This window comes from Mandrillus leucophaeus, unplaced genomic scaffold (assembly GCF_000951045.1).
Source record: "Mandrillus leucophaeus isolate KB7577 unplaced genomic scaffold, Mleu.le_1.0 Scaffold86, whole genome shotgun sequence".
Classification (NCBI taxonomy): domain Eukaryota; kingdom Metazoa; phylum Chordata; class Mammalia; order Primates; family Cercopithecidae; genus Mandrillus; species Mandrillus leucophaeus.
In genome coordinates this window covers 2,380,237-2,393,294 of record NW_012109363.1, presented here as the reverse complement: position 1 = coordinate 2,393,294, position 13,058 = coordinate 2,380,237, and the positions used below count along the sequence as shown (strand labels likewise).

At 51.2% G+C, this 13,058-nt stretch overlaps 1 protein-coding gene across 2 annotated transcripts in view; it reads left to right on the top strand.

Annotated features, from left to right (window-relative positions):
- Positions 1–13,058, top strand: part of LOXL2 (lysyl oxidase-like 2) — a 127,101-nt gene that overhangs the window by 101,026 nt on the left and 13,017 nt on the right. For both annotated transcript variants that reach the window (XM_011968822.1, XM_011968823.1), the window contains 3 exons: positions 210–377; positions 3,096–3,261; positions 7,627–7,870. In XM_011968822.1, the coding sequence (XP_011824212.1) occupies positions 210–377; positions 3,096–3,261; positions 7,627–7,870 (578 nt within the window). The remainder of the gene's footprint in view (positions 1–209; positions 378–3,095; positions 3,262–7,626; positions 7,871–13,058) is intronic.

The window sequence follows — 13,058 nt, the reverse complement described above, 5'->3', positions numbered from 1 at the left end:
AGCGAGACTCCGTCTCAAAAAAAAAAAAAAGACCACACTAGGCATGGCACTGCCACCAGGGGGCTGCCAAGAGTGCTGCTGAATCTGAGTGTGTGTGTCCCGGGCAGCACCACTTGGCTTAGGACTCCAGGACACTGGGGCTGATGGCAGTGCAGTGGGGAAGCTCCCTTGTCCCTCTTGGTGACCGTGGCCTTCCTTTGTGTCTGCAGCTGCGCCTGAACGGGGGCCGCAATCCCTACGAGGGCCGAGTGGAGGTGCTGGTGGAGAGAAACGGGTCCCTTGTGTGGGGGATGGTGTGTGGCCAGAACTGGGGCATCGTGGAGGCCATGGTGGTCTGCCGCCAGCTGGGCCTGGGATTCGCCAGCAACGCCTTCCAGGTGAGAAGCCCCGGCCTCAGACCCCGCACTCACCCCCCGTGCAGTCTGACCACGCTGTCTTCAGTCAGCCCCACTCTCCCGCATACCTTCCCTAGCCGTGCAGGAAGGACTGAGCAAGGTGCCTGGATCCGGAGGCAGGGAGCCTCACTCTGGCCACAGCGCTGCTCCTTACAGGCCTGAGTCCTCGGGCAGGTCGCTCCCACCTCTGCTTCGATTTCTTGGCTGCAGAATGAGAGGCTGGGCTCTGCTTTTCATGGTCCACTCCTGCACTGCACACTGGGGTTCACCCTGGGCTTAAGGCTGATCCTGGAGGGGTCCTGATGTGCCTTGTGCAGAAGGAAGCAACTCAGTCCTTCGGGGAGGTGGCCCAAGGCTCAACCCCCTCTAAACACCTTAGCTTGCTCCCTTGGAAGCCCGCTGTGGTCTGAACACATTTCTCCACTGGCATCTGTGCCTAATGCATTCTCCCATTGACACGCTAGGGAATCTTCAAGACTTGTCACATCATCTGCACTTCCTCCAACTCCCCTTCTCCAAAGAGAGAGTGACTTAGCTGAGAACAGCTGAGCTCTGGTCCTAGTTCCCACCCTCCCACCCCCATCACAAAAGGAGCAACAAAATAGGAGGCTCTGGGTCTAATCCCGACACATTTCCACCAGCTGGCTGTATAATGGTCTGGGGCAAAGCAGCCAACCTTCCCTGCCTCAGTTGTCCTCCACATGATGTGGAATGAATAATCCCAAGTCCTCAATATCCTGGCTCTAAACACTTCCATTAAGCAAGCAGCTTACAGAATGGGAAGATGCTTGGAGACCCTCCTCTTGTGTTGTTAATCCTGACTCCAGCTCTCCTTCCCCAGTGGCCCTTCTTGGGACCTAAGAAAGTGGTTTAGGGAGAGAAGAGAACTCCTGCATCCTTGCTGAGCCTGACTGTCTCCCATGGGCTGGGTGGGTCCACGTTGCTCTGATGGGAGGTCCTGAGCCCTGAGCAGAAGCCGCCCGGGGTCCCCTGCCCTGTGGCTCTTCATTCCAGCCTCCAGAAGGGGCAGGCGTTTGAAATAGCTGCTTACGCCCTCTGGGAGCTCAGCTTCCCCAGGCAACACAGTGTTTCTGCTAATACTGTTTATGACAAGCCAGTGCACTCTCTAAATCTCCAAGGAGAGTGGAAAAACAGTGCTACGTTTCAAGGGAGTCTTCGTCCAGATATTTTTCTTCCCGGTCAGCTCATTCCTAAGACACCTGGGCCTCAGCTGGGGTCATGAAACTGGCCTGGGGTTGACATTTGTACCAAATCTGCCACTGATCACAAGCCCCATCCCTTCTCAAGTCCCCAGTTCTTCATCTGGAGGATGGAGGTGGGTATTGGTCAAGTTCTCTAGAGAAACAGAACCAATAGGTTGCATGAATGCGTATTTGTGTGTGTGTGTGTGTGTGTGTGTGCGCGCGCGCGCGCGTGCTATCAACCAATAGGACGTATGAATGTCTATTTATATATGTGTGTGTGTATCTCACTCACACAGCATGAAGAAAGGTATTTCTTTTCAGGAGTTGGCTCATCCAGTTATGGGGTTGGCAAGTCTGAAGTCTGCAGAGTAGACCAGCAGGCTGGAAGCATTGATGTTGCAGCTTGAGTCTGAAGTCAGTCTGTGGTCAGAATGGCCTCTTCCTTAGGGGGGCCTCAGGTTTTTTTTTTTAACCCCTTATGATCTTCAACTGATTGAATGAGAATCACCCATATTATGGAGGTTAATCTGCCTTACTCCAAGTCTACTGGTTAAAATGTTAATCTCATCTAAAAACAGCCTCACCTAAACATCTAGAATAATATTTGACCACGTATCTGGGTACTGTGGCTTAACCAAGTTGACACATAGTATGAACCATCACAGGAGAGCTTAGATGAGATATAAATACTTCCAAGGCCCTTCCTATCCTGATGGTCTGTCTCTGATGATCCTGAGAAGACCTCTCTGAGCTCTAATCCTGCCTCAGCCTCCAAGCCCGAGAGACCTGAGGAACACAGCACCTGTGCGCTCATCCCGTTTCTGTACCTGACGGCGCCCATTCTGCTCCTCATTTTTCTCTACTCAAAACTTCTCTGAAGTATGAGAGTAAATCCTAACAGTATTTTGAAGCCCCATAGAGCAAAGGAGCCAAATAAATCCCAGCATCCTAAGCCTCGGATCTCCTCAGCTTCTGTGCAGAACTGCTCTATTAATTGCTCTTTAAACTGGGGAAAATCTAAATTCAGAAGTTCATCTTTATAACATGTCTAACGATTGACATATACAAATAGATTTCTTCTCTCTCACCACTTCCAATCAACCAATAGCATCTAATCCCATTCGGGATTAGAGGAGAGAGTGCAGTGATTGATTAGCAATGTCTGCCCTGGCTCAGGACTAGGAAGTGGGCAACCTGAGTTGTGTGTACCTGCCATTGCTGACATGCAGCCTTGCAGTGTTTGACCACAACCTTAGCTCTACTTCCCTAAGGGAGAGAGTGACAGAGTCCAAGTGCTAGGGTCAGGAGACCTGGATTCCCACCCACTCTGCCACCAACTAACTGCACAGCTTGGATAGGTGACTCTCTGTGCTGTCTCCATTCGAAAAATGGGATCATAAAAGTTGGGATTTTTGTGAGGCTGCAAGTTGACAGGATATCAGAAAGTGACAGTTCAAGATGATGTACCCACCACTTGTTTTGTTGGTTCTTCCAGGAGACCTGGTATTGGCACGGAGATGTCTACGCCAACAAAGTGGTCATGAGCGGAGTGAAGTGCTCGGGAACGGAGCTGTCCCTGGCGCACTGCCGTCATGACGGGGAGGACGTGGCCTGCCCCCAGGGAGGAGTGCAGTACGGGGCCGGAGTTGCCTGCTCAGAAAGTGAGAGCTCCTCCCCTCCCTCCCCACCGGGCTTCCGAGGGGACCAGAGTCCCACCAGTTATTCCTCAAGAGACTCTAAAGGCTCGCCAGGAGCCAAGCAATAGAGGAAGGTGGAATGAAATCCTAAGGGAGAAAAACTGGGGGCAAGAAAGATGACCGCCACCCCAACCACAGATCGCTGTCTATGACGTAGTGGGAGAAAAGGGGGAGGGAGGGGCTGCAGTCTGTAGCCCAGGTTCAGTCACAGGACCACTGCTACCGCAGTGACCCAGGGCAGACTACATGACTGAGAGCTCCTCCATCATGCCAGTTAAATGAGAACGATGACACCCTCCATGGGTGTTGGCTTCCTCCCTTCACCTCCTCCGTGGAGCATTTCCTGTTTTCAGACCCTGGAGGTCACTTAGCTGCCTGGTGGTTCGCTGGGAGTCCTAGAGAGATTGAGGCCATAGAGGGAATGCCAGCCAGGGATTCAGGATGACCCACTTCCTGAAGCCTCCCTCTCATGCTGAGAGAAGAGGAGCAGTAGACTCCCTTTTGGAATGCTGTCCTCCTGAGCCCAAATCCTGCCCTCCCTTTCCTGGCCTTATAAACCCACACGTAGCCATCTCCATTGGGAGGCCCAGATACTGGCCAGAGAACTTGAGACCAGAGCCTGCCTTATTGGCTGATCTTGGAAAAGCGTGTCAGCGTCTGTGGTCTATAGTTGTAGTTTTCCCTAGAAAATAGAAATCAAGTGTGACAATATGCGCAAGGGCTTGGTAAACAAAGATGCACTGTCATCCTGCCATCACAGAGAATGAGGGATTGAACTGAGCCCAGCAGCCGCATCTCCCACCAACCCCTTTTAGATTCACTAGCATCTCCTAGCCCTCACAAAGCAGGACCTCAGGGCAGGCTTCTCTGGGTAGACATAACACGCTAGCACATCCTGTGTGAGAGGAGAGATGGTGAGATCACCACCCTACCAGCTCCCCAGGGGAAAGCATCCCAGCAGAGAGGAACAGCCACTCCCCTGTTGGGGAACTTTTCTTTATTTATCAATTTATTTATATTTGCAATAGTCCATTTTTTCTAGAAGGAAATTAAGATAATACAAACCTAAATACAATTCAAGATAGCATAAAGTAAAAACAGATGAAAGACAGGTGCTGGCAAAATGGTAGTGGCTTAAAATGGAGCCAGGGAGGGGTTAATTTTAAAAACATGTACTAGGGGGTTCTATACATTTATTATGAGTAGGTCATTAATTTCACAGTGAGCTTCCTGGCAGCCAGAGCAAAGAGAAAACTGGTCATTCATATAACTAACATAAAATACTCTGTATTTTATGAGTATTTTATGTTATTTTTCATCTCACAGCTTTCCACCAGCTGGCTGTATAATGGTCTGGGGCAAAGCAGCCAACCTTCCCTGCCTCAGTTGTCCTCCACATGATGTGGAATGAATAATCCCAAGTCCTCAGTATCCTGGCTCTAAACACTTCCATTAAGCAAGCAGCTTACAGAACGGGAAGATGCTTGGAGACCCTCCTCTTGTGTTGTTAATCCTGACTCCAGCTCTCCTTCCCCAGTGGAGATGGGGATGAAAACTAACCCATGAGTCAAGAGAAGCCCACAACTCTAGAGATTAAAGGGAATTTCTGAGGACTGAGATTTATGAGATGAACGATGCCCTCAGATTCTTATGGAAGATCCAAAAATGAGTTTTGTGGGGCGATTTCTCAGAATGCTCCGCAGCTTAGGCTGAAGCATCACTGGGAGTGTGTCTGCAGCGGGGCAGTAGCCCTTGGGGCCAGGAACACAGCGCTTGGCTCCTCTGGCCGAATGCATGTTGGAGTATTCAGGGAAATAAAGTAATTCTTCAGCAACCCTTCATAATATCTTACTCTCACCCCACCAATTGCGTGTGCTGGAAATCTACACATCCTCTTTGATTCTCCCTCTTCCTCACCATTCCCCATGTCCAGTCCCTCTTGATTTTTACCTTTCACTATTTTCTCAACCTTCTCTATATCTTTCCCTGCCACTGTTGCTGCCTGTGTCCAGACGACCACCTTCCACACAGCATCACTGCAAAGGATATCCCCACAGTGACACGTGCCCCTGCGGTGGCTTCCCCTCCTCTCCCCTCCCCAAAGCCAGAGCCAAGACCACCTCCCACTTAAATCCCACCCAAGGGTCCCACCGCACTTCTGTGACCAGGGGCTCACACAGGGCTCATGTTGTCCGGCTTCCTCCCAGGCCACCCCCACCCATCCTCAGTGTCTGCACCACACTGGCTTTGACCCTCCCTCGTGCCGCAGGGGCCTGGCACAGGCTGTGTGTTTTGTCCCAATCTCATCCTTAGTGTTATTTCCTCAAATCCCCACCCCTCCTTCAGAGAAAAACTAAAACACAACTTCTCCCAAAGAAGCCTCCTGACCACCCACCCGACAGGCTCCTCCTGTTACAATTCCCATCATACCCCGCATTTCTCCTGCCAGCTCTTGTTGCAGTAGTCATTATTATGTGCTGCATATGTCTCTCTCTTGCTAGAGTCTAGGGTAGTTCCACCTCTGCCTTGCTCAGCTCTGTCCAGAGAGCCTAGCACAGTGCATCGTAATACTCAAGCCATGGGTAGGTGGAAGGATGCCACTTAGGAGTTCCGCTGCCTGCAGGATGCAGGGGAGGCCAAGCCCCAGCCCGTGGCAGGTGTTGAGATTGCAGGTCCCAGGCTCCCAGCTAAGCACAGAACATGGTACATTAACGATCTCTTTCCTCGCGAGCTGGAGGGAGAGCCCAAGTGGAGACCCCTGTGCTCAGCTCAGAAGTATTCAGAGGAGCTGTCAACTAATAAGAGGCTCACATGACACCCTCATAAAAATCAGCATGCCCAAAACACTCAGTGCTGGGCAATGCTGCATCTTTTATAGCCTCCAAGAAGACATACTTGTCAGTAAACGGGAGCCTCCTGATTTACGGCTTCCATGCCCCACCCCACATGCCATCTGTGTGCACCCTTTCCCTGCCCTTCGGTTCCATACCCAATTCTTGCGAGTGGATCTGCTCTCTAGAGGATGCCAGCTCCTTCAGGTGCCAGTGAGCGCACAGGGTTTACTGCGGCTCTGCCGCAGCCTATAAGCCTGGAGGGGGAGGGGAAGAAGGGAGACAGAGCTCCCTCCATGTGCTGGTGAACTTGAGGGAAGCAAAACTCACAGACTCTGCTTGCTTAAAATTTACAAGCAATTCTGCCAAGCAGTCTAAGGGAAAAAAAAATTTACAAGCAACTTGTCAAAATAAAAGATGGCAGGATCTTGTGATCACTGATTCATATATGGCATTTTTCTGGGTACTAGAAATGCTCACTGAAAGCTCACTTTTAAAGGTAAAGCCTACAGTTACTCCTTTTGCAAAGAAGCTAAGCTTCCTAATACAATTGTTTAGTAAACGTAGATTGTAGCCATCAGTCATTCTTTTAACACCTGCTATGTGCAGTGCGCTAATTGAGTAAATCAAGCGTTGTAAAAGACAGGCACCTGGGGAAAACTCTCCCGTAAGGCAGCAGTGTGTGCTGTGGAACCTGGAAGAACCTGTTAAGAAGGCAATTTGGCAATAGGAATCAGAGACTTAAAAATAGACAATGCTTTCTCCTAGCAGTTTCACTTACAGAGATATATTCTAAAGGTAAAAAATAAGTTATATGCACAGATTTACTACAGGGTGTTTATCGCACCTTGTAACTGCAAAATTCCAAACAGCCAATGTATCTAAAAATATGAGATAGAGCTAGGAATTAAATATTATGTAGCCATGAAATGAGTGTGCTGTAATGGATATATGTCAAGGTGAAAATATGACAAGATGGATTTTAAGGGAAACAGTATTAGCACACCATAACTCTACATACAATATTATACATGTTGGAAAATACATCATTTCCAGAAGAAGCAGACCAAGGTATGAGAGGTGTTCTTTCTCTCTGGGTAGAACAATCACATCGTTACTGTTGTTTGTTGCATTTTGTTATTGAAAATTTGAAGCCACTTGAAAGTAGAATAATATAATCAACCCCCGTGTGCTCCTCACTCACATTTAGTGCTCACGAGGCACGGGATCTGTTAACATACCATGGTCTGTGCTTAGCTGGAAATTTCAACATCTGGCTCATCTGCACCGATAACTGAAGAGTTGTCAAAGAGGACTCACAGCAGAGGGAAAGAGGAATGTAGGGTCTTGCTAAACAAGAAGGTAACCTTGAGGAGCCCTTGAGCCATTCCAGAAGGTGGTGGTAGGCAGGAGAGGGGTGTGTCCCAGCTCAAGACTCAGAAGTGGGAGCCCTGGGGAGGGGTCTCTGCCTTGTTGACCAGCATGCTGTCCTCCGCAGCCGCCCCAGACCTGGTCCTCAATGCAGAGATGGTGCAGCAGACCACCTACCTGGAGGACCGGCCCATGTTCATGCTGCAGTGTGCTATGGAGGAGAACTGCCTCTCGGCTTCAGCCGCGCAGACCAACCCCACCACAGGCTACCGCCGGCTCCTGCGCTTCTCCTCCGAGATCCACAACAATGGCCAGTCCGACTTCCGGCCCAAGAACGGCCGCCACGCGTGGATCTGGCATGACTGTCACAGGTAGGCCTGGCTCACCACCCTCCCCGCTAAGCTGCCCAGTGGACGTCCTGTGGGCCCCAGATGGGAGTTCAGAGTTGCCAGGGTCACTTAGAGCCAAGAGGCTGCATGGCCTGGAGATAGGATCCTCCTAAGTGGGGGGGCTTGCGTCTGCCACACTGGCTGTCACATTTCCCGAAGCCATTCTCCACTCCAAGTTCCCCTGGCCTGCCGCCCCTTCTTCCTGCCTCCAACACTTCTAACATCAGGAAACACACTTTGTGTTGAGCGCCCATACCCTCCTTGTTGACCTTCAGCCCATGGTTTCCAAGTGTGTCCACAGGTTTGTGCGCTGCCAGGTACTCCAGGCTCTGCAGTTGTTGGACTCTGAGTTCCTTTAGAAATATTCCCAGCCTGGCGCGGTGGCTCATGCCTGTAATCCCAGCACTTTGGGAGGCCGAGGTGGGCAGATCACAAGGTCAGGAGATCGAGACCATCCTGGCTAACACGGTGAAACCCCGTTTCTACTAAAAAAACAAAACAAAACAAAACAAACTAGAAAGAAATATTCCCAGCCTGGCGTGGTGGCTCACGCCTATAATCCCAGCACTTTGGGAGGCCGAGGTGAGCAGATCACGAGGTCAGGAGATCGAGACCATCCTGGCTAACACGGTGAAACCCCATCTCTACTAAAAATACAAAAAATTAGCCGGGCGAGGTGGCAGGCGCCTGTAGTCCCAGCTACTCCGGAGGCTGAGGCAGGAGAATGGCATGAACCCGGGAGGCGGCGGTTGCTGTGAGCTGAGATCATGCCACCACACTCCAGCCTAGGCGACAGAGCTAGACTCTGTCTCAAAAAATATATATATACATTTTTTTATTTTTTATATATTTATATTTTATATATTTATATATGTATTTATTTATATATTCCATGTACTGGTATGTATTTTAAATACCTCTAGGAAGACAATGGATGTGGAGACTGAAGTCTAGGCCCAAGAGTCCTGAGACTTGGTCTCTAAACGCAGCCATGCTTCTAGCCAGCTGCATAATGTCGGGTCAGCTGGGCCACATCACCTGGGACCTCGCCTGTCCCTTCCAGCTCTGTCAGTCTGTGGACCTGATCCCAGCGCTGCAAATCCCAGACAAGGACAGAAGAACAGGGTGAAATCCCACAGCCAGCCCTGGCTAGAGCCACCACAAGCCATCTGCTCATCCTGTTACCTTCCCTTGTTTCTTTGTTTTGCCTTTTTTGCCTGGACTTTTAATCTAATCCAGAACCTGCTGTCTCTGCCTGTCCAGGGATTTTCTTGCTCAGACCTGAGCTGAGTGCGTAGAGGGAAGAGAAGCAGGCACGCTCCGGGAAAGGAAGGGAGAGAGGCCTCTGCCACTCAGTACAGCAGGAAGCCCCCGAGGGGCTACAGATGTGGCCTAGTCATTGCCCTTCCCCACACTTGGATGGCCCATCTATACAACCGAGCCTTTGCACCACATCCCTGCTTCTCAAAGTGAGGTCCTTGGACCAGAGGTATCTGCCACCAACTGAGAGCCTGGCACCTGCTCAATCCCAGGGCCCGTTGCAGACCTATGCATCAGCATCTGCATTTAGCGGGATTCTCAGGTGACCGTGTGCACACTTGAAGTCTGAGAAGCCCTTGTCTAGATGATGCTGAGGCTCCGCTGCAGCTCTGGAATTAGGTCATCACTGTTACGGGCAGAACTAACATGTCCTGCCCCCTTCTAAGTGTCAGGCCCAGGGAACCCTCATTTTCCTAGAAAAGGACACAGAGGCTTGGAGTTATCTCTTGCCCAAGATAACGCTAGGAGTTGCAGAGAGCAGGGATCCCGGCTCGTGCCTATCTGACTCCAAACCACATGCTCTTTTTTGTCTGCTGACTCTTCATCAGAAATCTATCTTTGGCTTTTTTTTTTTTTCATATCGCAACTGATGATCTGGTTCCATTCAAATCAGTTTGGGGATAGAGTTGTTCCACTAGTCTCCCAAGAAAGGACTGTGGTAGAATTCAGGGGTGCTGATTTTCCATTCCAACAGTTGAATGTTCTGAACGTCCTAATTAGCCCAAGAAAGTGTGGTCTTTATAGAGAAGTACGTCAGTCTTCTTCAGGGTGTAAGTCAGTAGAGTTAAAGTCATGACGGTATCGGTGCTTGGCTCCCTTTGGGGAACGTGTGGGTGGAAGCCCTGGGCGGCAGGGGCTGACGCTGCCTATGGGTCTGTAAGCAGAAGATAATTGCATCCCAGCCCTGCATATGGCGGTCCACCCAGAGATTACATGGTAGGAACCTCCCTGTGCAATGTATTTACTCTCCAAGGACTCGGTCTCCTCTAAGAATAGGCACATGGCGACATCCTGGAAATGTTCTTCTGATCTGGGGACTCTGGCTCCCTGCCTGCTCCCCGCCACCCCCCACCCCCTCCACCCCCGCTTTTCCTGTGGTCTATTTTATTTCTTTGCTTACAGATGTTCCGGTCAATGGCTTGGGAGGGGATGGGAGGGGAAGGGAGGACATGCTGAGCACATGTACCTTCTGGTCTCCCCCTCCTGGTCCATAGCTGAGAAACGATGACCATAAGATCCTAGGAACCTTAAGAGGAGTCCCTTGAGCTCCAGGTGACTTCTCCAGGTGCTGTGGGAGGAACAGGATCCTGGCCTCAAACCGCTGTTGGGTTCCTTTTGGAAGCTGATGAGAGCTGGCTCTTCCTCTGCTCAAAACAAATATTTCTAGAAGTTTAATAGCCTATGTCAGCAGATTTACAGACACTCTGAAGGCCATCTGGAGCCAGGCTTGAGAACCCTGGCTCAAATTAGTGGGAATGGGGAAAAAAAAGCCATTTCCAGTTTAATTGATGCTACCTCAGGGAAGAGAGCTCTGTTCTTTGAAAGCCCTCGACTGAAACACAAAGATTGGCCCCCTTGGAAATGTCCTCGACAACCAGACCTGGAGGAAAGTGCCCCCAGAGTTATTTTCTCTCATGTGCACTGTGCCCTGGCCGATGGTCTCCATGCATCTCTCTCCTGCCTCTTGTGGGGCCACCGCTGCTCAACTGGCACGATGTGCCACAGCTCTGACAGGACAGAGCATGGGGCACAGATGCACAACAGGCTCCACAGGCAGAGGGGCTTGGCTGTCCCACCTTGGGGGAGCCCCAGGAGAGGAGCTAGGAGTTGGAGAAGCAGGGGGAATGGGCTGCAGCTCAGATGACAGTCCTCCGGGTCAGGGGTGGCATTGCTACAAAGAGGAGAGACGCCCTTTCACTCCACCCTGCCTACCACATGTGCGGCACAGCTTCCTGGGAGGATCAAAGCCCATAGATGTGATGTGGCCCCTGGGAGCCAATCTGAGGCCCTCATCTCATCTGTGGGGCTTGCTCCTGCCTAGCTGCTTGGCACAGGGGGATGGCAGAGTGGAGCGAGCAGAAGGGCCTCTGCCTTTCTGGCATCTCCTCCCGGGATGGAAGCATCCCCAGCGTTCTCTGAAACAAGGACAAGAGTGTTGTCCCCACTGTGGCAGAGCGCCTCCAGGACTGTCCCTTCCGGATGCCCTGGGGGCGTGTGGCTGGGGTGGGAAAAGATGTAGAGCGCAAGTATCTCCTCTGTAAAGGGCACCGAGCTTCTGACTGGGAGTTTCACTGGGGCCACCAACGACCTAGGACAGCAAAGAACATACCTGCTTCTCCCATCTTTCTCTGTACCAGCTTTATCTGCCATCCGTTTTGCATCCAACACCTGCTCCCTTGACGAGTGCCATGTCTTAAAACACTGAGCTCTGGGCTGGACACAGTGGCTCACACCTGTAATCCCAGCACTTTGGGAGACCGAGGCGGGTGGATCACTTGAGGTCAGGAGTTCAAGACCAGCCTGGCCAACATGGTGAAACCCCATCTCTACTAAAAATACAAAAATTTGCCAGGCATGGTGGTATGCACTGTAGTCCCAACTACTCAGGAGGCTGAGGCAGGAGAATTGCTTGAACCCGGAAGGCGGAGGTTGCAGTGAGCCGAGATCGCACCACTGCACTCCAGCCTGGGTGACAAAAACAAAAAAGCATTGAGCTCTGGACTCTCACGGTAGAAGGCCGTGTCTCCTTTTGTCCAGATCACAGTGACCTCCACCAAGCGTCAGGCTCTCTCTCCCCTTAGCGTTCTGGATTTTCCTTCCAAGTCCACGCTTCCCTAACTACCCCAGGGATCCAGTCCCCTCCTAACCGTCCAAGGGTCACGACAGCTCAGCCTGGGAAGAGGAGGAATACCTTCCTCGCCAGGACTCACCATCCCATCTTCCCAGAGTCCTGCTCTGTATTTCCTGGGGGGCATGGGTGGGTAGTGCTGGTGGCGGGGGCGGTGGGGCTCTAGGCTCTAATCCAGGCAGCTGGGAAGGAGATGTGGCTCTAGGGAGGGATGACTGCATACGCCCGAGAGGCAAAGCGAAGATGCCCCGGACAGAAGCCAGGGAAAATTGGGAGACCATGAAACCAGCTGTTCCCCTCTTGAGTGTTTGCAGGGGAAAAACTGAAGCTAGGGAAGATTTAAATCAAGTCTGCAGGAAGCTGAGGAGCGGGATGGGGTCAGCCTTACAAGAGTCCGTCTGTGCGCTCCGTCTGAATTCTGTTTAGACAACGGAGCATCAACCTATTTCTCTTCAGTCTTTCCAGCCGGTAAACATGGTCACATAAGCCCCTCTCTGAGCGATGCAGACATTTTTTAGGCAGTGAGTCAGACCTCATGTCTCTTCTTGCTCCTTCAAGAAGCCAAAATAGACTTTCTCAAAGTCGTCACTTCCACGGCCACAAAATGCCTCCTTGTGAATGTTCTCTGGAGCTCAGGCTCAGCGTCATTTTACCCAGAAACATGAGTGACCGAGGGAAGCCCAACTTAGCAACTCCTGATATTTTTAGCACAGACAAATGCAGGAGGAAGGGAAAAGAGCCTCGAATTTCCTCGCAGGAAACCTATCCTGTTCATTGCTGTCTTCCCCGTGCCCCCCCCCGCCACCACCCGTACACAGCAGAGGGAACCTGAGGCCAAGGGCAGGGGGCTGGGGAAGTGAGGAGCTCCCGCTGGCCTCGGAGTCGTAGCAGCAGTGGTAGTAGAGGTAATAAAAATCCTGCTACTGTGACTGCTATGATGGGAGTGTCACAAGGAAGGGGACAGGTATGTCAAATCCTGAGTACTCATGTGCTACCAGCCTC